General features: G+C 38.4%; 1 protein-coding gene across 1 annotated transcript; it reads left to right on the forward strand.

Annotated features, from left to right (window-relative positions):
- Window positions 1-1,918: 1,918 nt before the first annotated feature.
- On the forward strand, window positions 1,919-24,594 carry arih2 (ariadne homolog 2 (Drosophila)). The gene is made up of 15 exons (XM_041799424.1): window positions 1,919-2,043; window positions 4,851-5,395; window positions 10,599-10,666; window positions 10,871-10,943; window positions 13,716-13,857; window positions 14,780-14,901; window positions 15,923-16,032; window positions 16,147-16,264; window positions 16,451-16,501; window positions 16,825-16,846; window positions 18,171-18,322; window positions 18,754-18,897; window positions 19,446-19,514; window positions 19,713-19,838; window positions 22,895-24,594. The coding sequence occupies exons 2-15, from the start codon at window positions 5,132-5,134 to the stop codon at window positions 22,964-22,966; spliced, it is 1,533 nt and encodes a 510-aa protein (XP_041655358.1). The 5' UTR covers window positions 1,919-2,043; window positions 4,851-5,131; the 3' UTR covers window positions 22,967-24,594.
- Window positions 24,595-26,442: the final 1,848 nt, after the last annotated feature.

Here is a 26,442-nt window from a genome sequence, read left to right on the forward strand (position 1 = left end):
CATTTTAACATGAAATTATTACTACATGAGCCCCAAAGTGATATCTCCAAACTAAAGAACATGAATACAAAGTTGTCTGTGGATTTGCATCTGCAACAGCTGACAACTATAGTGAATGCTATTGTATGGGTGAACCAAATGTGTTGCATTAAATGCTGATGCATCTTCTTTCTGAGCAGCCCAAGAACAATTACTGATGCATTAACCTGAGGGGCACAACCTTCTGCCTCTCTCATGCACTACTGAGAGGCACAGCATAGGGTAATGCATTGTTTATAAAGGCATTTGTCCTGTTCCTTCAGAGCTAAAGCACTTTGAGTGCAATGTTTCCATCAAGTTGCAGTCAGAACTGTGCCACCTATAATACTCAAAGTAACAGCAGGAGGTTGTTGTAAGAAATTGGGACAAACCATCATGATCTTATCTTGCAGTATATGAAGGCAAAAGTAATTACGAAGAAGTCTAAATAGAAAAGCTTAGGCTAAAGTTTAACCATTAAATGTGTGTGTTATTGTGTTGCTGAAGAAAATTTGAAAAATTGCAACATTTACACAACAATGATCAAATGAATTTAGTGTGAGGAAACAACTACAGAGAAGGAAATATAGCAAATATATTTGCTCACACATTTTGTACATGTAGGAGCACATATAGTACACAAGGAAATAAAAAAACTGCATTAAAAATAGTTGGTTGAACTGAAAAGAAAATCAGACTGCCTTGGCCAAGTTTGAGATTGGATAATTTGATACAAAATTTGCATTTATCACAGTTCACATCCAAATGTAAACCAGGGACTTTCTAACTATGAGTTGACAGTGGTACCTGGCTTTTTATTGCATAATTTTTAAACTTATACTGACTTGTTATAAGATGCACCCTTTTTTTAATGGTAGTCTTAATTTTATTCCAGGTTAAAATGTTTAACTAATCTTAAGAGCAACATACTTAAAACTACAAACACCCTTAAAGCTTCCACAAATGTAAATCTACTTACTTACTGTACTTCTGGCCATCTACTTACTTTGGTTCTAACCAGCTTACTTTTAAGATAAAGCCCCTGAACAGACTGAATATAATAGTGATGCCTCTGCATGACCTAAAAGTAGCAGACAAGATAATCAGGATCAAGACTGATCATTTTCTATACTTTAATGGAGCTCATTGATAACTCAAGCAGGAAGACTGTTTATACTCATTCATTTGTCACCACTTGTTCATATCTCTCCCTTCTTCCATTCTTTCTCTCTTCCCACTCTGGTGATCAGCTGATTGTGTGTGTTCACTCTAGTAAGTACTCAGCATAATTGAATTCTGCCTCAACCTTGTTTGACCAATCGTTATGCACCTGTCGTGTTTTAAATCTGTTATTCTCTCTTTCACTGCCAGCCAGTTGTTTCAGAATGGATACTGCAACCCTCCTTCACCCCAGCCACCCCATTCAGTTTATCAGCATCTAGTCCAGATCCTCACAGGTCTCCTGCTCATATCATCCTGCATACCTCAGTCGCCTCTGCCAAGCCACCTCATTGGTTCCTGGTCCAGCCTATCAGGAGTCTACTACTCATCTGACTCTGAATCCTTCATCAATACCACCACCAATGTCTAGACTCCATAGGTATCCTATTCCTGCCATTTGCCTCACTACCCCTTCAAGAACATTAACTAGTCATGTTAAAGTCTAATCACCAAAGACTTTGCATATTTCTCCTACATTAAATTTACATTGATTTCTTACATCTAAGCCACTTGTACTATAAAGCAGAGTGCAAAAAAGTGCAAAATAGAAAAGTGGTTCCTGCATCTTCTGTGCTGCTGATCAATTAATGGATAAAACAAATGCTTAAAGTAAAGTTGCTGATCTTTCCCGATAGAGAGGAGACCAGCATGAAAACGCGGAAGTGACGTCACAGATAAGTACCTCTGTAACCATCTATCTTCCGCCTACCAGCCAAGCGAACACTGTAAATCGCTCTTTGGGTTTCCCCGCACAAAAACCTCTTCTGGCTGTCAACGCTGACAGGAGTGACGCTGCTCTCAGAGGTAAATATCACCGACTTTGACCAGGGGAAATTAATGTAGTGCTTTTGTAAATGTGCCTGTTTATTGTCGAGCTCCAGAGGGCCTTGTTTACATCTCAATCCCCGGACTGGAGTGGGTTAGAGGCGGAGGCACAGCGGGAGGGAGCGATTAGGGGGTGGCTAAACTGGCTAGCGTTGTGTCTTAAATTTTGCAGAGTTAATTTTTTGTTGAAAACATTTACTAGTGTGTTAGGAACGTATTTAAAAATTGAATCTGTGGAACACTTGGTTTTGGCATGCCGTTACTTTTCTGCTGAATATTACTGACAGCACGCTAGCCAGGAAGCTAATCCGGCTAACAGTAAGTTAGCTAGCCGTTCTGGTGATGCGACTTCTCAGATTTTTATTAATGTGATTTCTGGAAAACAAATAACGGAGCAAAACACGAATGCTCTCAAACACCCTATCCGACACTTTTCCTGCTAGTCTGTACCTTAAGTGTTACTTCCCATCCCCCAATACGTGTTAAAAACCTGTGCTGAGTCGCTGTGATACATTAGCCTAGCAAGATGTGTGTCACCCAGTTTGGTGCCTATTTTTAGCCTGGACCGGGCGGAATGCGTGCATTCGTCTGTCGCTAGGCTGGCACCGGTGTCAGGCTCGCCATGCAATGCTAACCTTGTTTTCTGTCCAGGTGGATATTGGCAAAGTCACATTTAAACACCGATGCCAGGCTTTGATGCGGTGTCTTTTGACCACAGCGGACGCAAATCACATGTCTTTACTAAGCCTGACGGCACTCTGAGCCGCCGAAGTGTCAACATTCACAATTTTACTATGTCTTGTACAATCAAAGTACTGGAATCTGTTTTCTCGACTGTGATGGGGACACCATGTGCCGAAAAAGAGAACAAGCGTACTTTAAAAACACAGCATGGGAAGGGACATTTTTCCCTGTTTATTCGGGGAACCCCATTCAGACACGGACACACTGTTCAGGGAACTGATGGTCAACAGTGCAATTTACACGCAGAGGATGGACTTTTGCTGCTCGACCTTGTGAATGTAAGGGTAAAACAATGGCATAGATATCACACAGTATACGTTCATAACCGTTATGTTTCAATTCAGGGTTAAGTAGTGGGCCTACTTTTGATTAGCATGTCAAAAGTATTTTGGAAGACATAGTTTGGGAGTGGTGACTGAGATATTTGGCCAATAATTTACAAGTTGAACACATACCTAGAAAAATTACATTTAGAATAAGTTTAAAATTAAAGTGTGTTTGCAAAACATACTATGTCATTTTCATCGTCCACATATGTGGCTGTTTTCTGTGTGGTTGGTATTAATTCCAGCAGAGATAGGCTATTCTTTTTCTTCCCCATTCCCGTTGTGTTTGGTTTAACTGTCCAGTCACCACCAAGTAAACTTCTTCTATGGTTCGTCCGTTTCCCTCATCCTCAAAGCTAATGCATCTTCAACTAATCCTCTAAACCGTGACATTAAGCCTTAACCCATGCCTTGTGTCCATGCACGTGTTTAACAGATCTGCTCTGTTGCAGGGTAAACATAAACACAAGTCATGAGCACAAGTTGGTTTAAAATGCTGCCTTTCTAAAGTCAAATCTAAATTTAGTGGCTGTTGTAAGCTGCAGAAGTGCTGCCAAGAGAGATGCATTTAGAGGGAATAAAAATCATCCGTTGGAAGGAAGTGAGAATGGGGAGTTTTAGTTGTTTGTTGCACAGAAAAAAAATCCCAGTAGGAGGATAGGTGTAGCTGTACAAAAACAAGAGGGAGAGAGGGACCTTGGATCTGATTAGATCAAGGGTAGCTTGTCTTCAAGCCAGCAAAGAAATCAACAATTTTCAGGAGCCACTTTCACCAGTGGTGATACAGCCTAGCTTGGTTTATGGAATATGACATAATCTGTGAGGAGAGGTCAACTCTTAAGTAGAAAAGGCAGGCAAAACAGGCAGAGCCAAATATTTAGCAACAGCTGTCTGGTGGCTTGTGTAACTCTGCTGCAGAGTACACTATGCACAGAAACCATGCTTCAAACCACACGAAAAACCGAACTCTGAGCAGACCTAAGTTTTGAGACCTTATATAATTCATAGAGTAGTGTAATAAACGATTGATTTATCTGTTTGTATCCCCAAGGTAGGTCTCATTTCTCCTTATTAATTGGAGCCACTTAAGACTTTGGGAGCCCTCTTTGTTGAAAATTGTAGTTTTTAAAGGAGTTTAAAGAAGACTTACCTTACCTGTTTTTATAGCCAACCCATTTTGCTTAATTGTATTTTTTTTTTAAATGATTTTATGTCTTTCTCTGCTAACAAAATGCACGGTCAGGTCTTCTTACATTTAGAAAAACACCGCCTTTTCAGGGGACTCAAGTTATTTTCGGAAATGTCTGTTGGTAAAGGCTCATACTTTTTCAAAAAAGATAAAATCATGATAGTCTTCCTCACCACAAGCCACAAGAATAAAAATGATCAAATTGATTTTACTTAAAAAAAAAACCTTGACATGTTATCAAGAAAAAAAGATAAAGAAGTATGAGAAATACATATCCAGTCTATCTATCAGGAGATTGACTAACCATGGCATGGCATGCCCAGAATAAATGTATGAATTTAGAAATTCATGCAATAAGAAAAAAAGCAAGAAGATGTAGACAACTTTGATCCCATAAATATTTCCCTTTTTAAAAAAAAATATTTTTCTGCCTTTGTCCTTTTCCCCTCTCTTGCACATCTTCCTTATTTCCCTTCTCCTCTGTTTACCCCTTTCTCCCTCCTCCTTTCTTCCTCTTCCCTCCTCAGTCTTTTCCTTCTCCTCAGATCACCCAGTAACCAGCTTTCCAAATGAGTGACGGGGAGTGTGATTTCTTCTGCTTCTTCCGCTGCTGCTGAGTGCGCTGTCTACGCGCCTCAGACACAGAAAGGCAGTGTGTCTCCCTTCAGTGACACAAGCAGGTTTGAAGGGGGAGCAGGGTGACACAGGGGGTGGAGCTTCAAACAAGCCATTTCAGCCAACAGGACCATTAGGATCCGACAGGTAGGCGGGCCGTCTACCTGTCCGGGCGTTTGATTCAGTCGACTGGATGTCTGTGGACATGAACAGCCAGGCATCTGACAGCAACGAGGAAGACTTCGGGGTGAACTCTGAAGAGGAGGATGAGGATGATGGAGGAGAAGAGGAGGATCAGGGTGACATTGCAAACTATTATGAAGGAGTGGCCAGCGACGTGGAGCAACAGGGTGCTGACTCTTTCGACCCAGAGGAGTACCTGTTCACATGCCTGACCTACAAAGAGAGTCAGAGGGTGCTGACGGAGGAGGTTAACACTGTGGCCGTTGCACTGAAGGTGAGTTTGTGTCTGCAGCTGTTTGTGTGATGCTTCATCATGTGACTGAAATAAGTTACTTCTGCACAGGATTGGTTCCTTAAGTCGACAGTCTACAATTGACTGTTAGTTAAGTTAGCTCAGAGCAGAATAATGTCAGGGAGGCTTTGGGATGTGTTTTGTACTAAAAACTTCATACCAATGAGTAGAGCTGCTCAACTATGGGAAAAACACCAAAAGAGTCTCGGTTATTTTGATTGATACTGAGATTGCTGTTTTACTCACTGATTTCACTACATCTGAATCACATGCATTTATCAAGTTTAAGCATTCCCAATGTTTGTATATTCTGGAAACTTTCAAAATCTTGCAATGAATGAAAATAAATAATAGAATAAATCTAAACATGTGAAATTATACTATATAATAAAAAAGACATCAAGCAGTTACCACACATGACAAACCAAAGGACCAGGGGTGTTTAAACTATGGCCTAGAGGCCAACTGCAGACCATTGCCCGTTTTAAATTGTTCCACAGCAAAATCTGAAATGAAATGTGGTCTGCATTAGACCATAAATCATGCTCTTGAAATTATTGCACTTCTTTAGGGGCTTTTCCATTACATGGTGCAGTTCGGCTCTACTTGGTTTGACTCGGCATGGCAGCCCAGCGTGGCAGGGGATTTGCTTTTCCATCACATTCAAGCAACCCATTTGAGAGCAGATGGTGCAGTGTTTTGAGCCCTCCTTGATTTCTCTACACTGTCTGGTCTGACTAACTTTACATGGTTTAAAGTAAAAATCAAACTGGAGACTGGCAGCGCTGAACACTGCTCTTTCACATTCACTCTCACTCTCCTTCTCTCTCTTTTCCCGTGTTCAATAAACAAACAATAATTCACGCTCACCATCAAAAGGAGAGATTTTTCCTGCATTAGGTGTTTGAGAACAGTCTTCTGATCATTGATTTGTGGGTCTCTAGAGAGCAGAAAATGAACACAACCATATTTTTGGATTGGGCAGTGAGAACAGCATGCTTTACTAGTGCCAGTTAATAAATCAAAGACTGACAATGCCATGGGCTAATTGCTCAAACATCTCCAGCATTTAATTTTTTATGTCTGGAATTTATATGTCTATAAGAAGGGGAAAGGGTCAAACTTTTGTTAATAGTAGGTGCAGAAAAAGTTGTAATCCTGGATCTGTGCTTGGTCCTTCCTGATTTCACTCATCAGTGTGAGAACTCCAGCCCTGCGCAACTATCAGACCATAGTATGAACACAAAAATCTTGAGTTTTGGTCTTGTGTTATTAATGTTTAAGTCACACAGTGAATGCTGACATTAGACCACCACTGTAACAGCATTATAGACAGCTGGAGCAGAGGCAGGGGTAAAGAATATCCTGTCTCCCTGTGGGCTGAAAATTTATCATGGAAGGAGTGTCAGTAGTAGAAGGGATAAATCCCCCACCAAATCGCACCCTGCAAACTGCTTTGACGTCAGCGCGGCTTGCTTGGAGTTGGGGCTGGCTTGCTTTGAGTGTGGCTCTGCGCAGCTTGGCTTAGCCAAACTGGTGATGGAAAAATAAATCAGCATGGCTTTGTTTGGCTCGGCGCTGCCAAAAGTTGTAGTAGAAAAGCCCCAAATGTTTCAACACTAAGCGATGCCGCTGTGTTAATTCTGTAAACAAACATTTTGACAATAAGAATTGGCATGCTTATTTCATGACGAAATTAGACAAAGGAAATGGTTTACATTGACAACCAAAACAATGTTATCACAATTCATAATGCCCTGATGAATAAAGACAAAAGGATTGCTGCAGCAAATAGCAGAGAGACTCACACTCATATGCTCCAGTATCTGCTTTGTCTCAAGGTCCAATTTACTAAGCAGATCACACTAAGCATCTTGAAGTGCCAACTTGCCCCAAAAATTTGGAAGTTTTTTGTAGTTTGCTCTTGTTTTGTACCTGAATGTGGAGATGAGTCATTGACAGGAGCTAGTGGTAGCCAGGACTGACCAGGGCCAGCCTGAAATCTAGCAACCCCAGAATCCTTGATGAAAAAATTGCTTCACACATCTATTTCTTAAGACGGGTGTTTCAAAGGAAAATGTTTCAACAAAATAGCAAAGAAAACTCTCGCACACTGTCCAACTCGAAATATTAGGATACATAGTAAATAAGCACAGTGAAAATCAGGCTCATCATTACAGCCAAGTGACCTGTTTTTGTGTCTTTTTCTGTGTATATGATTCCACGTTTATGTTTTTAGGAAGGTCTAATTTTGGATGTTCTCTAGGTAAAGGATGCACTGTGTTATTGGCCTGATATCAGTATTGGTAGATATTAGCTTAAAAAGGCTATTATCGGTTTCCACATGTATAAAAATTTCAAGACTGGACCGACAGACTTATGTCAGTTGAGGTCTTTTTCTTTGTTTATCCTCATTCTTTAAACATCAGTGTGTTTTAAGGACTCAAGTTTGGTTTTTTTGTTCATCCTCAAACCTTAAATTGTGTTCGAAGGACTGAAGTTTTAAGTCTGAAGTAGGGCTTGGAAATTAATTGAAATTTAGATTAAATTGCAATATGGTCCGATGCAATTTTCAAATTGCAGAAGGTGCAATATTTGTTTAACCAGAAATAGTAGTCAAAATAACTGTATACTTTTTTTTTTTTTTTTTTTTGCAGCAGAGATGTTATGTTCGACACTGTCATGCAAATAAGTGTCATTTTTAGAATAAGTTTCAAAAAATCCTATATTCTTTATTTGGGTCGTTTTTTTTAACATCTAAATAATCATTGACATAAAAATGATCACTGCCAATGAATCTGTAGATATTGGGGTATCAGATTTGGCAAAAATCCAATATCATTCATCCCTGCTTTAGGGAGATTGTTCATAGATAGGATGTTAGACTAATAACAAATCCCCCTTTTTTGCTCCACTGGGCTGTGTTTTCCTATATTTATTGCAAATTGCTCTCTTTTGGGACCTTCAGTCCCATTATTTAACATTATTAAATACATACATGTTGAAAATTGCATGTGGTTTTAAGATGTTTAGTAGCCTTTCATCATATTTGCTCTCTCAATCAAGAAGCTGATGTTTGTTGTTTGTTTTGTTAACTTAATGATTGATATTTGATGTCATGATAAGAAGTTGGTTGCAGGTGTGTGGCTACTTCCTATATGAGATGTTCCTTCCCTTTTATTGAAATTTTTGCCTGATGATGGTCTTGCAAATAAATAATCTCTCTAAAGCAAGTTGGGCAGTGCGCGGGGTTTTTCTTAAGTTTTTAGTTGAACCCAAAATCCTTAGCAATTGGCTGTTTGCCTTGTCAGTCATTAATAGAAAACTATGATGTGGGCTGTTTTTTATTTACTGGTAAGCATATTCAGTCACTAAGCATACCTGAACCTTTAGATTACCCAACCATTGGATTGGTTTTACTAATTTAAATTTACTTCCATCTTTATATTTTTTCTCTCTGTGTCCCTTGTGAAAATAAAGTTTGAACACTACAACACTAGCACAACGTGGCATACTAATTGTTCAGTTATCTTGTTTTTGTGACTGTAGGAAGCCTAAATCATTATTGATATCAAAACGTGTTTAATAGCCTATCACTATAATGTAGTGTGTACTTTAGAAGATGGAACAAGGGGAATAAGAAAGTCCATTTGCTCTGTTTTGTCTCAGTAAGTTTTTCTGTCGCCTCCTACTCTGTGAAAAGCAGACCAGACTCTGGCTGAGCACACATTTTCAGTTGACACATTTCTCTGCTTTGGTCATAAGAGGATTGCATGAAGTGGAATAATGATTTTATTACAACTCTTATTCTGGTACTGCAACTATTATCCAACCTTTTTCAAGCTTACATTTCAGTGTCTGATCAAAGACACCATTAAGGGCTGGAGGTATAGAATTTACGACAACCACACTGGCTTCTGGTTGTGAGGAATGACAGATTTGAGATTTTATTGTTTGTGTTAACCACAAGACACAGAAACTAGAGTTTTCAAATGTTGTCACCACGAGTGTTTTTTATATTTCAATTATACTATTTCTGTTCCAGTCACTGTGAGTGTGTTTGGGCATGTTAAGAGACTGACTCAGCATCTAGAGTAACAAGTACCATACAAATATCATTTCTAACTGTTGATTTTTATATTTTATGAGTTTCTTCAGTGACTTAAGTCTCCTTATTATCTACAAAAACTTCTGAGTATCCTATGAAAAAAGAGGAAAGCGTTGCAGTTTCACATCATAATAGTTCTAATTTCCCTGAAGTTTACAACAGTTTTTTTGCATGGCTGCACTTTGTTGTTTAAGAGCATTATGATTGTATTATAATCATTTGCTTTAAGTAGTTTAAATGGATAGAACAGGCACAGCTGGCTAATTGTAATGTCGCCCTGACAGCTTACATCCTTCTGAGTGCAAACATTAATATTAATGCATTCTTGCTGTGGGTGGGTGAATATCAGCCATCATCAGCTAATATATCATCTTTAAATTAGCCTTTCATGCAGCATAATGACTTTTTCAGAGTAACTTGTTGTAGTTTGCAGGCTGTTATGCAGCCCCACCATACTTCACACTCACAGTTACACACAGTCACACCTGGGACCAGCACAGCAAGACCACAGTGTTCTGTTTGCTGCTGCTCCCAGTGGAGCTGTGTTTCTCTTGTTGGCAGTAGGCTGGAAGAAGAAAACATTTCAGTCATTTTACCAGATTCATTTTACCTTCAGGCTTGTCTTGTCTTTAGTGTAAGGTGATACTCTAAAGTAGTGCCATATAGCTTTCTCACAGAGTTATCATCCTTCCTCATCTAATATTCAGAGTACAGCAACAGAGGATGCATTAAGTCTTCAGAAGGCAACAAATCTGACTGGACTACATGAGCCAGTCCAGCCTTTTGTTTTGAAACAGTGTCTTGTATGTATGTATACAATCTTTTTAATAACTCGGATACCTTATAAATCAGTAGCTCACTCTTTTTTACACTTAAAAATAATAACCTCAATGTTTAGTCTTTGTATTAATCTATAAAACAAAAGGTAAACAACAGAAATAAATCAGAGATGAAAGAAGAAAAGTTTCCTGACGTTCAGGACTGCTGAATCAACAAACATTTCTGCTTTTAGTTTGAATTAATAGTTAAACACAAATGTGGTCTCTCACTCATTCACCTTTTCTTGGTCTCCCTCAGGTTTTACCAGCAGTAGCAAAACTGATCCTGGTGCATTTTCACTGGCAGGTTTCACAAATACTGGACAGGCAAGTGTGTTCTTCTCTCCCTCACGTTGCTGCTGTCATTGTTTTTCATTGACCCCTCTTTTGTTCTTTAAATCTGTCTTTCGTCTGCCTCTTATTATCCTCTGCAACTTTTTTCTTTGTCAGCTGTCTGCATTATTCCTCTCTGTCCTGATTGTCTCTATATCTCAGTCTAATGTGACCTTTGGTTTTGTGTGTTTTCCACAGATATAAGTCCAACTCATCTCTGCTGTTGTCAGACGCTCTTGTTCAGCCCAGCAGCACCTGCAGATCAGTCACTGTGAGTAATAGACATGTAATAAAATCACAATCAGCTTAATTGGCCAAATATGTTAACACAAACAATGAATTTGACTCTGGTTAGCTTTGCTCTCAGTGTACAGGAATCACACATTAAGTCCATTTGCATTTGTGGTATGGTCTCACCGATTGGAAAGGTGCCGAATAAGTGAGACCAATAAAGATAAACCATGTAATGGCATTCCAGATTTACAGATACATGGATATAATCAATTTTTACCAGCTGCAAAGCTGCATATGAATTTTACAGTGCAAGGGGTGCATGTAAGATGAGGGTAATGTTATATTTTCTGGCATTCTGTGACTTTTAAACATTCAGCATCTTTAAAGATACTGATACACTGGAGAACAAAAAAAATATTCACTTTACATTCCTGTGATTTACATTTTTAAAGCAGTGAAATTTAGCAGGGTGGCTTTTAGAGTGTAGGCTTCATGGGCAGAGCTATCAAAAGTGGAAGTAGTATACCCAAGAATATTGTATTTAAGTAAAAGTGTACTTACTTTGATGAACGGTTACATAACTAGATGTTAAATTACTGATGTATAAGTCTACTCAAAATAGAAATGAATAAAGGATTCAATGTTTACTCAGTGATTTTTGAAACCCAGGGAGGTTGAAAAGTAAGATGTGATTTTCCTTCATCTTGAATATCAAGAGAATAAAAGTCTCCAACCATATTGTTTAGTTAAAGGCACAGTAATAAATTGTAGTATAACCACACATTTTAGATGCAATGTGGAAACTTAAGTTTTTAGCTTTGACCTCTACCCTTTAGTTTCTAGTACCCTATTGCCCCTTGAAACAGAGTTACAAGGGGTAGTGGGGATATCTTCCCCCACAAAATGGGAAAAGACCCTTCAATCTCCTGATATGTCATCAGTCTTCTGCAATATTCTGTTCTTTTAAATTACTTATTTTAAATCAAAAGGACCATAATGCATTAAAATGCATTAAACAACACTTATCAATGATATTAGATTGTTAGATTTTTCTCGCTATGTGCTTCTCAGGGTATCCGCAGGGTCTTAAAAAGTATTAAAAGGTGATAAATCAATTTTGGGAAGACCCTTAAAAAGTATTAAAAAGTCTTATCACGACTTTATAAAGTCTTCAATTTTGAAAGTATTTTTTCTGAATTAGCTGTCCAAGAGTTTGAGTCCCAAAAACATCGTAAAAGTGTGTGAATTTATTTATTTTTATTAAAAAACAAAGATGAACAGGCAGGTGGAAATTCAGAAGCACAAAGATTTACTATCCCAGCCTCTTTGAATTTTGTTGTATCATAGCTTTATAGCTTTGTTGTATATAGTCTTTATCACAAACTAAAACTGTTAAGTTAAAAATATCACTGATGTAAATGGTTACAGCTTGAAGTGGCGGTGAGGTATTAAAAAACTTTGAGAAGGTCTTGAAAAAGTCTTAAAAAGGTATTAAAATTAACTTCAAGATTCCTGCATATACCCTGTTCTTAACACCATTTGGTACACTAAAAACAAACATTTGGTCAATTTTATGCAGTTTATAGTGAGCTTGGACCTCCTCTTTTTGTCATTGTCAACTTGCAAGGTTATAATAGTTTTGGATTTCTCATTAGTTTTTATTTTCATTTCGTTTCACTTTCTGTGTTCAATTTTAGTTTAGTTTTAATATGTTTTTACTACTGGTTTGTTAGTTTAGTTTTTATTATGGAAAAACACTTCGTTTTGGTTTAGTTTTTATTCGTTTTAGCGTTAGGTTTAGTTTTTTCGGATACATGTCGAGCTTAGTGAACGTCATACATTTTTAAAAACATGTTCAAATGGGCTATTCTTCACTTATCATTTTATTAATTAAAGATGATGTTTGAATACAACTCCAGACATAAATCTACCACTGTGTGAAGTCTTAACCAATCAGATCAGACAATTTTACACTCCCCAGACTTGGGTGTAGGTGCCAGTCTGTACGGTTGTGTCAAAGACTAAAACTAAGGATATTTTGTCTCAATTTTTATTTTATTTTAGTTAGGTTTGTAAGCATACAAATGCTACCAAATTCCAGTAATGAGAGTAAATGTAGTTTCTTGCCCCTTGCCCTTAAGTGACTCTTACATTCACCCCCCTCTAGCTCCTCCTAATTTTTCCCTCCAAATATTTCCTAAAGGGCATGACTAAAAGATCATCTTAAAAAAATCCTCAAAAATGAAATAGGACATGTCTTCATTTTCATTTCAATATTAGTGTTTAAAATGTAATTTTGATTGTACATTTTTACATTTAACACACAAATTAGTGTATAAAATGTATAATAAGTTGGTATGCTCAGATACTGATTCTAGTGTCAGTGCCTATACCAAGCCTTACTCGTACTAATACTCAAAATCTTGCAGATACTGTCCTAGGTATCATGCCAAAGCGTGGTGTTAGACTCACATTATGTGAGTACGCAGTCAAGGTTGGAGTCGTGTCTGCAGTTTGGTGATTTTTTATTTTTTATTAGAGGAGAATGAAAACTGTGTACTAACAGATTGAGGGATGAAGATTATCTGAAGAGAAAAATGGGCTTCAAAATAATTTTAAGAACATTTAGGGTTTTATTAACTACTCATATTTGTTCTCCTTATCAGTGAGTACTCAAATATAAGTACTTATACTTGGTTTGGAAGAATGTGTTATCAGAGCATCCCTAACACTGAGCGCCTTCGCTGTCTGCCCCGTATATTTTATGACTGAGTTGCTGTTCATTATTTCCTTGCCTGTTTTCTTTTAGGCCCCTCAGTCCCTCCAGTGTGGAGTGTGTCTACAGGTCGTACGAAGAGACTCATTGCTGGCACTGCCCTGCCAGCATTCCTTCTGCAAAGCATGCTGGGAGCAGCACTGCACTGTGCTAGTCAAAGATGGCATGGGAGTGGGTGAGTACAGAGTTGGTGTGTGTCATCAAGGACGGTATTAGTGTGTGACTCACAGTTTGTTAGATGCAGTTGGTCAGTGTCTTTACATGCAGCTGTATGTCTGTATTTATTCTGTGTGTTTTATTAGCTCAAGGTTTTATCACAGTTTCAGCCTCTGATCCTTTTTGTATGTATTCTACCCCATGTGTTTGAACTTGCCATGCCAGTGCAGACTGAAAGAGACCTGCTACACGAGTCTCTTAGAACGTCTGTGTGTGTAGTTTTATGAATGTGTAAAATCCAAGAAAATAGCCATGAATATAGGCAGTAATATTAGTAATAGATGATAATGACTCCAATCTGGTGTAAAATTAATCAGCCAGGATCACTCTTGCTTTAGTCCAATACTGTGTGTATGTTTCTGGAGGAGAAGTGTGCTTGTGTCAGCAGTAGAGCAGATCAGTGTGTGGGTGTGTACATGGATCATTTCTGTACTGTGTACTCTATGTGTGTGGTAATGTGCATACAGTGTAACAGACTCCCCGTCCTTACATTTTGAAGTGTGTGGGAGCTTAAGTACTTTTCTTTTTGCGTCTTTGTGCATGAGTATATTTGTATATTCTAAGCCCTTGTGGGTCCCTGTGCTGCTTTCTCTCTGATAAAGTACTACCACATGAACAAGTCCTTCTGAGCCTGATAAACATTTCTCTATCAGCCGTATGAAGGACAAGCGCATGATGACGGTTGACCCCAATGAAGTTTCTGGGTCAATGTAACACTAGAAACCAGCAGCCTACACCAAATGCTACAGCATAAGAGCTATTTTTTACCCATAAAGTTAAATGATGGCTATAGTTTATTGATGCATATTACTATGATCTTTGCATGATTCAAAAATAATAGTAATGGTGGTTTTTTTGTGTCTGTGTATTTGTTTTCTCAGGTATTTCGTGTATGGCTCAGGACTGTTCCCTGCAGATGCCAGAAGATTTTGTCCTGCCGCTGCTGCCAGGAGAGGAGCTGAAGGACAAATACAGACGCTACCTCTTCAGAGACTACGTTGAGGTGTGTATTTGCGCGTCAGTCTGTGTGTACTGAGACTGTTTGCTGACAGATGCTGCGACAGAGTCTTCATGTATAGCAAATAAGACAACAGAGGCGTGTGGGAAGGAAATGAGAAGGACAGGGACACTCAGTAAACCCTTGTGTTTGTTTCAACTAGTGAACCTTTGAATGTCCTTCAGAGAGCATTAAAACAGAATCCTCTCTGTTAGATCACCCCCTCCTCTGCGTGTCTCAGCAGCTATCAAGGTTACAAAATCCTTTTTCACAAGGGCAAAACTCCCAGAAGTTTTCCTTTTTTCCTTGATGAGATGAACTCAAACATTCCAATTTTCACCCTGTTTTTAACATGACTTATTACAGACCCCCCCCCCCCAGTATATTTTCCACTGGAGTTCAGGGTGGGCTGATATGTGAATGCAGCAGGAAATGTTGAGGAAAATTCACCGCCAGTGAGCAAGAGAGGGTGGGGATATTAATATCCTTTGGACACTTCAAGACCTTAGTCATTTAGTGCTTAAACAGAGTGTTGTCTAATTGCACATAACATAACTTTTTCATGTTTTCTGTTCACCAGTATGTTCTTTGTTGATACTGTGACTGATAAATTGTAGGTCGCACTGATTGATAGGCAAAACATCATCTTGGCATAATACAGTTGGCTCTGTTGCTTCATCCACTACTTCCTCATTTTGGTTTGTACGCCAGGTGCTGCCTCCTCCTGCTTGACAGGGATTATCTTTCACTATGAGGTACAAATGTGACCAAAAGACTCAGAAGGATTTCAGGGGCAGTCCTCCTGAGATTTTGTATTAAAGTTCAGTGTTGTTAAACATTTTAAACTAAGCATCACTGTCCACTCTCTGAGCAAGTAGGTCATCCCAGAAGTTTATTTGGACCCTCGAAAAACAACCTTCTTGCATTAAAATTTCCATCAAGTTGTCTTCAGGAACAGTTTAATTTATCATGATGCTTTGACATGGATAGTCTTCATTTAATTTGACCCTTCTGCTTTTTTCCACAGAGTCACTTCCAGTTGCAGTTGTGCCCGGGTGCAGACTGTCCTATTGTCATCAAAGTGCAGGAGCCCCGGGCGCGCCGGGTGCAGTGTAGTCGCTGCAGTGAAGTCTTCTGGTAGGACACCTGCACAAATTTCAATTTAAAGATAGTTTGACGTTTTTTATTTTGTTTAACTTAAATGAACGAAAATGTACAATTGTGAGTCTTTTCTCTTTCACTTTGTCTCAGTTTTAAATGCCGTCAGATGTACCACGCACCCACAGACTGTGCAACAATCCGAAAATGGCTGACCAAATGTGCAGATGACTCAGAGACAGCAAACTACATCAGCGCGCACACTAAAGATGTATGATCAATCTACAGATGCACTGATACACTCTCACACAGTCACTGGTGTAACAACATGCACACATATTACAGTTTTGTACTCTGACATGACTATTTTACAACAGCATAACAGTATATGTGGTCTATTTTATGTCACATAATGGTGTAAGCTGTTACTAATGTAAATATTCTTGATCTCTTCTAGTGTCCTAAGTGCAATATCTGCATTGAGAAGAACGGAGGGTGCAATCACATGGTGAGTCAGAGCTGAAAATCACACTTTCACAGAACACAGGAAATGCTAAAAATGTACCCACATTCTGTGAACCGAAGTGCTCAGCTTTAATAGTGTCACACTTGATTAAATCACCCCAGCAAAGATATGTTACATGCTGGCTTCTCTGAATCATTAACAGTTTTGAAGCCATGTGAAAATTAGATTTTGTGTCAAAACAAGAACAGAATGGTTTGAACTGTTGACATGATCACATTTAGTTAGTGTTAAAGTGTGACTCATGCTTGTTTTTCCAGGTTTCATTCCCAGTAACTAAATTTGCTCCTGTGTCTGTTTCATTTCAGCAATGTTCCAAGTGCAAACACGGTAAGGAGTCTGTCGTACTTTCCAACCTCTATTATGATCCAGGAAATCGTGAACTCGTTTTTCTATGAGGCACTTTGCACCCACCTAGTGGCATGATGTGTAACACAAAAACGCCATCTGCCTCTACTGCATGACAATGATCACTGAATGATTAAAAATAATAATAATAATAATAATAATAATAATAATAATACATTTTATTTGTGGGCGCCTTTCTGACACTCAAGGTCACCTTACAGACAACAATCAGCAAAACAGTAATATAATAATAAAAAATTGTTAAGGAGTCTAAAAGCAACAACTAGACATGATAAAAGAAACATTAAAGACATGGATCAGGTGGGGTAGGCAAGGCTAAAGAGGTGAGTTTTGAGCTGGGTTTTGAACATGGAGAGGGTCTCAGTGGAGCAGAGGTCAGGAGGGAGTGAGTTCCAGAGGTGGGGGGCAGAGCAACTGAAAGCTCTAGCCCCCATGGAGGACAGGCAGGCAGGGGGAGATGACAGGAGGTTGGCAGACGAAGAACGCAGTAGTCGGGTGGGTATGTATGGTTGGAGGAGGTTGGAGAGATATGGGGGTGCCAGGTTATAGAGGGCTTTGAATGTGAGGAGTAGGATCTTGTAGTTCATGCAGAAAGGGACCGGTAGCCAGTGGAGCTGTCTGAGGATGGGGGTGATGCGGTCAGCAGAGGGGGTTCTGTTGAGGATACGGGCAGCTGAGTTCTGGACCAGTTGGAGTTTATGGATGGATTTCTGAGGAAGGCCAAACAGAAGAAAATTGCAGTAGTCTAACCGGGATGTAACAAGGGCATGGATAAGGGTAGCTGTGCTTTGGGGAGTGAGTGAAGGGTGGAGACGGTTGATATTACGAAGGTGGGAATAGGCGGACCGAGTGGTGTTGGAGATATGGGTAGAGTAGGAGAGGGTAGTGTCTAGGATGACACCCAGACTCTTAACCTGAGGGGAAGGGGGGACCGTGGAGTTGTCAATAGATGGGGAGAAACTGTTACATTTTGAGAGTGTGGATTTAGTGCCAACCAGAAGAAATTCAGTTTTATTGCTATACACTAAAAAAAGCATTTTAAAAAGCTTATTTAGATAGTTTGTACACTTTTTAAATTATTTTTTAATGATTTTTCTAACCAGGCTAGGAATGTAGGAAGAACAAAACTGGGTTTAGTCATTGGCAAATATTGATGAGATACTGCTAACCTCTGCCAACATCCACAGCCACTTTGGACTAGCCATAAAAATATCTCTCACTGTCTTTCTGTGTTATGCATGTAAGCAATATGCAGTCAATGATGTCTGTTTTCTGCCCCTGGAAGACTTCTGCTGGATGTGTCTCGGCGATTGGAAGACCCACGGCAGTGAATACTACGAGTGCAGTCGCTACAAAGAAAACCCTGATATAGTCAACCAGAGCCAACAGGCTCAGGCCAGAGAGGCCCTCAAGAAATACCTCTTCTACTTTGAGAGGGTGAGACTCTGTTTCGTTGTTATCTCTTTTTAATTTATCTTCAATAACCTCATCATAAAAGTCACTTCATTAAGAGTGAAAGGTAAATTCAAAGTTGTATGGTTATGGTTCACAGTAAAGGGTAAAAACTAAACACTCTTTGTGTCCTTATTGTACTGGGAAATCTGTTGAGTCTGTTTGAAATTTTTTACTCAAACCCCTCCTTTCATAAAGTAGGACCAGATGAAAGAAAATTTTAAGAGATTTCCTCCTGGACTCTTAGATTAAAGAGACATTATCAGAAAAGCCATTCTTCTAACTGAAAATGAAAAACTGAACATTTCATTAACCTAAAAACAGTTTAAATTCCATGTTGCTCTGGGTTTACTGTAGCAATATTTGCTCAATTTTAATGATTTGACTGAATCTTTTTTTAATCTTTGTCCCACCAGTGGGAGAATCACAACAAGTCTCTGCAGTTGGAGGCTCAGACATACCAGAGGATCCAGGAGAAGATTCAGGAGAGGGTGATGAACAACTTGGGAACCTGGATTGATTGGCAGTACCTGCATAACGCTGCAAAGCTACTGGCTAAGGTACTCAATACCTGATATGCAATTCTGCTAGATATGATAGAGGAACTGGATATTGATCAGTCTTTGCATTAATTGAATTGAGCAGTGAGCTTATAGGTGCTAACACAAATCGAGTGCTCTCTGTCAGATCATAAAAATTTAGACACACATTTCATTCTGGGAACAACGTATTTCAAAATGTCACTCAGTCATCAGCAGCGTTTCAAGGAATTTGAATTACTGGAACTGAAATTGTCTTTAGTCACCTGATCACTTCTCCAGTGTTTCTGGGGAAAAGGCATGAGTAATGTCTTCTTTCCTTTGTATGATTTCAGAAGTCAAATGTCATTTAATTTGTCTTTCATTACTTAAAAAGTAGCACCCTTAGTACCAAACTTTAGTCTAATAAATCATATCTCTATGAGTTTCTGCCTTTGAGTTGATAGTGTAAAAATGTCATTGATCATTTGTCAAGGTACCTTTCTTATTCTTAGCTCAGCTTCACATCAGTAGAATACTTCCCAAACATTTGTACTGCACATTCATGTGTCTTGTCTTCTTATTTACAGTGTCGCTACACACTCCAGTATACATACCCTTACGCCTATTACATGGAGTCAGGCCCAAGAAAGAAACTGGTAAGAAACTAATGTCCTACTATCTGTATTGCAGAAAATGGGTTGACATTAATAATTTAGTAACAGTACGAATGGTGATATTGGTTTCTGCCTACCATCTGACTCTTATTGTAGCCCCTGTTAAGTCACAAATCAGCCGAGTTAACTGAGGTATACTGTAGGTTTAATCATTGCTATTTTCACTTTTCTTCTCCTCAGTTTGAGTACCAGCAGGCTCAGCTGGAAGCCGAGATAGAAAACCTGTCGTGGAAGGTGGAGCGGGCCGACAGCTACGAGAGAGGAGTGGTGGGGGGCGAGGGGGAGCTCAGCGCCAGTGATAGAGGGGTGAGAACTACTGAATGGACTTTAATATCCCCCTTAGGATGAATTCTTCTGTTATCCAGAGATGACATAGATCAGTGGTTCTCAACTGGTGGGTTGGGACCCAAAAGTGGGTCACGGTATATGGGATGTTCTGTGACACTCCACCAGATCCAACATTGCTTAGTGCTCTTCTATTCTGAGCTGTCAGTGCATCCTGAAAGCTCTCCTGTGTCTCTAGCTAATGAGTGAACTGTTTGTGATCAGTGATGTATGCATGTCAAGGATGGGTGCTTGCAAGTTTTTGCAAAGTTGTTTGAGCCACGGTAGGAATGGGTGGTCCCCTATGCCGGGGTATTAAAAGATATTCACAGTGTTGCTTTTATTACCATCATGAAGACCATACTGCGTAAAAAGTGCATGCTTATAATTAATGTCTTAAGAGTATGTGTCCATTCCCATGTGAAGATGCTTTAGAAGTGAACAGAACTCCTGTTAACAATGTTGGGCCAATTTTGGCAAACGATAAACACACACATATGTACTGGCCATGGCCTGGCACAAGCCCTGCATGGCAAATTGTTAAATGTGCACTGCTGGCTGTTATATGATCCATAACAATGCAAATTTAAAAGTACTTTAATTCTTCTTAAATTCTTCTTTCTGAGTGTAGATGTCTAAATTATGGAGTTTATTAATAACCACACGCTGCATCCTCCAGCAGCAACAGCAGGCACAGTTAAACCATCAAAGGGTTTTAAAAACATTCAAACTTATTTTACCCCTTTTTATGTTAAAAAAGATGATGTTAATCATTGCTAATCGGTTATATTAGGCACTAAAGTATTTTGTAACATTTATAAGCTTACTATACACCGCATTCCAAATTATTATGCAGATAGAATTTTAGTGTCATATACATTCAATTTTTCTTTTTTTTAAGGAAACTTGTGGATGGTATTGTGAGAGCGCTGGTAGGCCCCTTTAGGGTCCCTGAAGGTGTGAAAATGACCTCGGCAAAGTATATAGTTTCTGACTGACCACTTTCTTCCATGGTACAAAAAGGAGAACCGTGCCTTCTATAGCAAAATTATCTTCATGTATCACAATGCACTGTCTCATGCGGCAAAGAATACCTCTGTGTCATTGGCTGCTATGGGCTTATAAGGAGAGAAACTCATGGTGTAGATCCTATCCTCCCCTGGCCTTGACCCCATTGAGAACCTTTGGAGCATCCTCAAGCTAAAGATCTATGAGGGTAGGACGCAGTTCACATCAAAACAGCAGCTCTGGGAGGCTATTCTGACATCTTGCAAAGACGTTCAAGTAGAAACTGTCCAAAAACTCAAGTTCAATGGATGCAAGAATTGTGAAGGTGATATCAAAAAGGGGTCCTATGTTAACATGAAACTTGGCCTGTTAAGATGTTTTAGAATGAAATAGCTTTTGATTTCAGTAAATTTGACGTCCTAATGCTGCAGATTCAACAAACGATCATTTTCAGTTCTTTACTACCTATAAAATGTTTTAAACTCTGTTGTGCATAATAATGTGGAACAGTGCATCTTTAATTTTTTTTTTTATCTTTGAAAAAAAACGTTATCATTGGGAGGTTTGTTCAGTAAAGTTTAAATTATGCTCTAATTGTTAATGACTTGAAAATGATACTGTCATTTGCATCGGCTATTTAGGAAAATCAGAGAAAAAATTTATTTGCATAATAATTTGGAATGCAGTGTAAAGTTAACTCGCAGCAGGACGGATCTCTGCATTTTTGTGCTATGCGGAAATAATATTTAAGGCCAATCTTTATCTGTTTAAAAGCACACTGAACTTTGCTTATAATTCCTGGATCTTATATGATAATACTTGGTAATTATTTCTCAAATTAGCTCTGGGAGGGGAGGGGAGGAAAGAGAGAGGAAAGAGTGCACTTCTGTGTGGAGAGGAAAACGTTTGCACCTGTGCTCTGAAGTAACTTTTTACTTCTGTGAGAACAATGCTCACCTGTAAATCACTTCCAGCGCTCTTGTAAACGTCACCCTATAAACGTTTTTTTGGGCTAAAGCATTTTGATACTGGATTATAGGAAGCCCCTGTAGAGATGCGCGCTCTGCTTGCGCATGCTCAAAGAAGTGTACCCCGGTAAAATTTGGGGAGGGTGTGATGGTATTAAAAACCAGATACCACCCAATCCTAAGTTACAGCTACTGTACTTGGAAACTTGAAAACCTGAAAACTTCCTAACTATGTGATTCCTTGACCTTGCCTGATGACCTGGCCATCATACTCAAACCAAAAATGTTGCAGGTATTGGTCAAGCTCAATATCACTACAGGGATTAAAATTCTCTGTGGCTATGATGGATTTTCCATTAGTGTAACTAGTGTTATACTTATGGCCACTGTCACTCTGAGAGAAAAAAAACAAGGTCAAGAAGTGACGTTACTTTATTTGCAAATAGCTGTTTCTATTGAAGGAATACTACCAGCATTGCCCTGTCTATGTTGTCAAATTTTTATCCTACAATCAGCACAAAGCATATGTGAGTTCATGTTGCTAATGTTATCAAGTAAAACATGCATTAAAGATACAATAGGGTCTTAAAACATGAGGGAAGGTCTTGAAAAAGTTATTAAACTAGTAAAATGTCATTTTTTTCTGTTTTTATCTTGAATCATTTAATGTTTTCAGCATATCTAAGATGGCCTAACAGCATCTGATCTCATGACAGATTTTGTCCTCACAGTAATGCAACATGAATTGCTACATAGCTAGAAGTATTCAAAGAACATACTGGTAAAAGGAAGGAGATTGAACAGCTACATTAAATGCTCAAGGGTTGCATCAGTCACAAAGTTGGTGTTTCATTGTTATCACCCTCACCCATTCTCTATCCAAGATTTTCCTAAATATTACAGGTGTTAACATATCAGTTCAGACAGATGTTTTCCAGGGGTTGCAGAATTCAACTGCATTCACACATGCAGCTTACTCTGAAAACTTTGGGATATTTTTCAAGTTTACTTTTTTATTTTTTAGGGAGAACTGATTTTAACAGCGATTTCATGTTTTTACAGGATCTTGAGAATCAGATGCACATTGCTGAGCAGAGGCGACGCACGCTGCTAAAGGACTTTCACGACACCTGAGGCTCCATCGCGACTGCAAAGCACCAGCATCTCCCACCTTCCTACCTTTGCTTCCTTCCATGACCATCCCTTGATGCAGTCCCCTCATTTGCTTCTTTCTTTTGGTTTCCCCTCTCTCTTACTCCCACAATGCTGCAGGGTCACAGAATAGCACGATTGTACCCCCCCCCCCTCCCCTTTTCTCACTGTCATTCTCAGCTCATTTACAGATTTTGGCTTTGGAGCATTACTCACACTGCAGTTATACTGGCTGCAGCTTTTCTTATCTGATCAAAGAGGTCAGGAAAGGGTGGGCGTGTTGGTATATTTCATATCACATCAAGCATTGATACACCAACATGAGCAGCCACAAAACAAATTGTTATGTTCTGAACAAGTGTTAGGAGTCACAACTGTTGTTCTCAAACTTTATTTCTATGAAAGCAGAATAAAACTGCTGATGTCAGAGGAGCTTTTTTGTATGGCGATATAATAAAATTGCTTTAAGGAGACAGCAGATTGTGGATCTGTATTTGGTGATTTAACAAGGACCATAATGACTAACTGGCTCTTGATGGCAGTTGTACCCCTCAAACGTTTGATTGGCTTGAAACATTGAAGGTTGATATTCTGAAACTGCAAACATTTATCTCCAACTACCTCTAATAAACTGCAAAACGTCACTAAACATAATTAACTGGCTGAAGGAGTCCTCAACATTTTAATCTTTGATTTTTCTGTGTGAAATGTGGAATTGCTTACTGTCCTGGTTCTGTTTTGAACAAACTCTATTATTAACTGGGACTGGTGCAGCTTGACAAGACTATCAATAAACCTGGATGGCAGATTATTTTGACAATTTATCATAAAAGAGCTTTTTGATATTCAGCCAAGTGTTTTTGGTGTGTTTGCTGTGGGAAAACGGGAACCTTAAAGTCCCAGATAGATATCAAAATACTTGAAATATATATATTTTGCTACATTTGATGCATGTTCATGTACACAAAATACTACAGAATAAATGAATGTGTGTAGATGACAACTTTTTTAGATTTTGTTGCCAGTGTTTCACAATAAACACACCCTTCCCTTTTCTTTGTATACAGATTCTGACCTGCTCCAGCCTCTGCTGCCAGCCAATAGCTACTAGTCATTATGGTCAAAAAGCTAGTGAATTAAAGGTTCAATACTTATCTCTTGCTCTGACTTTGCTGCCTGTTTTTAGGGTAAAAATCTATCTTTTACACCTCAACATGATCAGATGATGGAATTGTTTAAAGCCACAAGTGTTCTCTCAACCATTCACTCTCTACAACACCTCTTGACATCAACATTGCATTTGCACACATACACCATGCACACATTGCTCAAACACTCCACTGCAGAAATAAAAAACTGTTATTTTGTTCTCTTCCCTCATCTCACGCTTTCTTTCTTTCTTTACATTCACCCCCTTGCTTTATTTTGCTCTTTATTTCTCTTTTCTTCCTGCTCACATTGTCCACTTTTCTTCTGGAAAATGGCTGTTGATAGATAGATCGTTTAAAAAAATGGGAAAAAAGAAAAAAAATACAAAAAAATTGTTGTAATTTTCAACGGTTGTACATTAATACAGAAATAGAGTTACTGAGAGAGTTTTTAAAACCGGACCTAGTCTCTTGTGTTTTCATTATACAAACACGCACTCACACCCACAGTTGAAACCAATAAAAGATTCAATTTGAGATTTAAAGGGCGGGAGTAATAATAAAGAAATGTTGAAGACTACATGTCAAAAGTAGTGTTTGCACTATTTACAGGATTCACTAGTGGCTGTTAAAAAAAATCCTAAGAAGTCTTTGATTTTTTTTTTTTTTAATTTATGGTCTTAAATTGACAAAGCCTTTTTGTGATGCTCTGAATTCTAGATGAACTTTAACTGAGACATGCCTTAAAGTTCTATCCAATCTACACTGTTTCATCAGCATCTTAAGGATTTACACTCTTCTTTTTTTGGATTTACTATTTTACTTGACTCATAGCATTTAAGGTGTACACAATTCACAAAGCATGAATGGAACAGAGGAAAAGATGGGGAAAATGCAAGTTTAAGGACATTAGACTAAAAGATTTAAATGACTGGGAATGGAATGGAAGGAAATCCAAAAAGCACAACATTACAAGGTTTTATTAGTCTTGAAAAGTCACACACACATTATATATATATATATATATATATATATATATATATATATATATATATATATATATATATATATAAAATGTACAGCATCCCTGCATATGATATATAGAGGGTAATGAGCTGCCATGAGTGATGCTATCTTCCCTTGAGGCCAAATTGCACATTTTCCAAAGTAGAAGGACAACATTGAACAAAATCCTCTGAAGCCTTTGCTTGTATTTTCTTCGAATAAACATAAAATTTTCAGATAAAAAGACTGAATGCTTTCTCCCTCTAGTATTTTCTCGAGAACAGAGGCATGCATTATTTTGTCACCAACTTCATCTCTCAACTATCATATCCAATTACAAATAGATATGAGACCTGAAAAAGTCAGCCAACCCTTTGTTATTATTCATACAGATAAGCTGTGTTGTCAGGGCTTGTGTGAGGTAGCCATTGCTAAATCCACTCAGATTTAAATTAGGGTTGTCAGCATAAATGCATTATTTGTAATACGATTAAGGTCCAAAAGTAGTGCATTAATGTTTCTTAAATCACATGCGTTATTGTTCCTTTTAGCACATTTTGGTTTGGCCGCTGTGTCTCCCTGCAGCCACAGTGATGTAAAATAATGAAACCACTGTGCCAGAATATCTCATTTTACTGAAGAAAAAAAACACCAATTCAAAAGTCATCTGCATCGCGTGTAATCATTTCCCCTTTTACTGTTCACTTATCTCCTTTTCAGTGCATAACAAGTTAATTTTTCCATGGTCTATATTCTGTACAAAGGTCCTTATTTCTTTGAAAAAGAAAAGTAGGTCTCTATCCAAACAGTAAGTCAACCACTCCAAGTTTAAGACAGTATAAAAATCCAAAATGAAACAAAATCAGTGTTAGAATTCATCATAGTGGAATTTGAGGTTGTTCATCATTATAGAAACTCAGAGATAAATTGCCTAAAGAGGATATAGGTTGACAGCCCTAATTTTTTAAGAAAAATTGAATCCAACCAAGTTCATGCCTGATGCAGATGTCTAGTCATGTTGCAAAGGACAAAAAAATCTGATTGCACACCTATTTAAAATACTGTGCACGGTTATATTATTACAAATAAATCTAACTTTTAAATGCAAACGCATGTTATTAAAGACCCTTTAAAGAACTGATTTTAAAAAAATGATATACTTGGATGTCATAATGTTCATAGGTCTGCCAGCAAGGCCTTTCTTCTTTTTACTACCAGGTAAAGCTTATGTAACACCAGCCCTAGTCAAATGTTGGTGTCTAGGTACAAACTTGAAAGAAATGAAATAGATCCATGCTAAATCCA

This window comes from Cheilinus undulatus, linkage group 11 (genome assembly GCF_018320785.1).
Source record: "Cheilinus undulatus linkage group 11, ASM1832078v1, whole genome shotgun sequence".
Classification (NCBI taxonomy): domain Eukaryota; kingdom Metazoa; phylum Chordata; class Actinopteri; order Labriformes; family Labridae; genus Cheilinus; species Cheilinus undulatus.

Excerpts from the sequence above, each read along its gene's own strand:
- arih2 (XM_041799424.1), top strand. The coding sequence starts at position 5,132 with ATGTCTGTGGACATGAACAGCCAGGCATCTGACAGCAACGAGGAAGAC. Across the intron at positions 10,667-10,870 it reads GTTTCACAAATACTGGACAG|ATATAAGTCCAACTCATCTC; the intron begins GCAAGTGTGTTC and ends TGTTTTCCACAG. Across the intron at positions 18,323-18,753 it reads ACCTCTTCTACTTTGAGAGG|TGGGAGAATCACAACAAGTC; the intron begins GTGAGACTCTGT and ends TTGTCCCACCAG.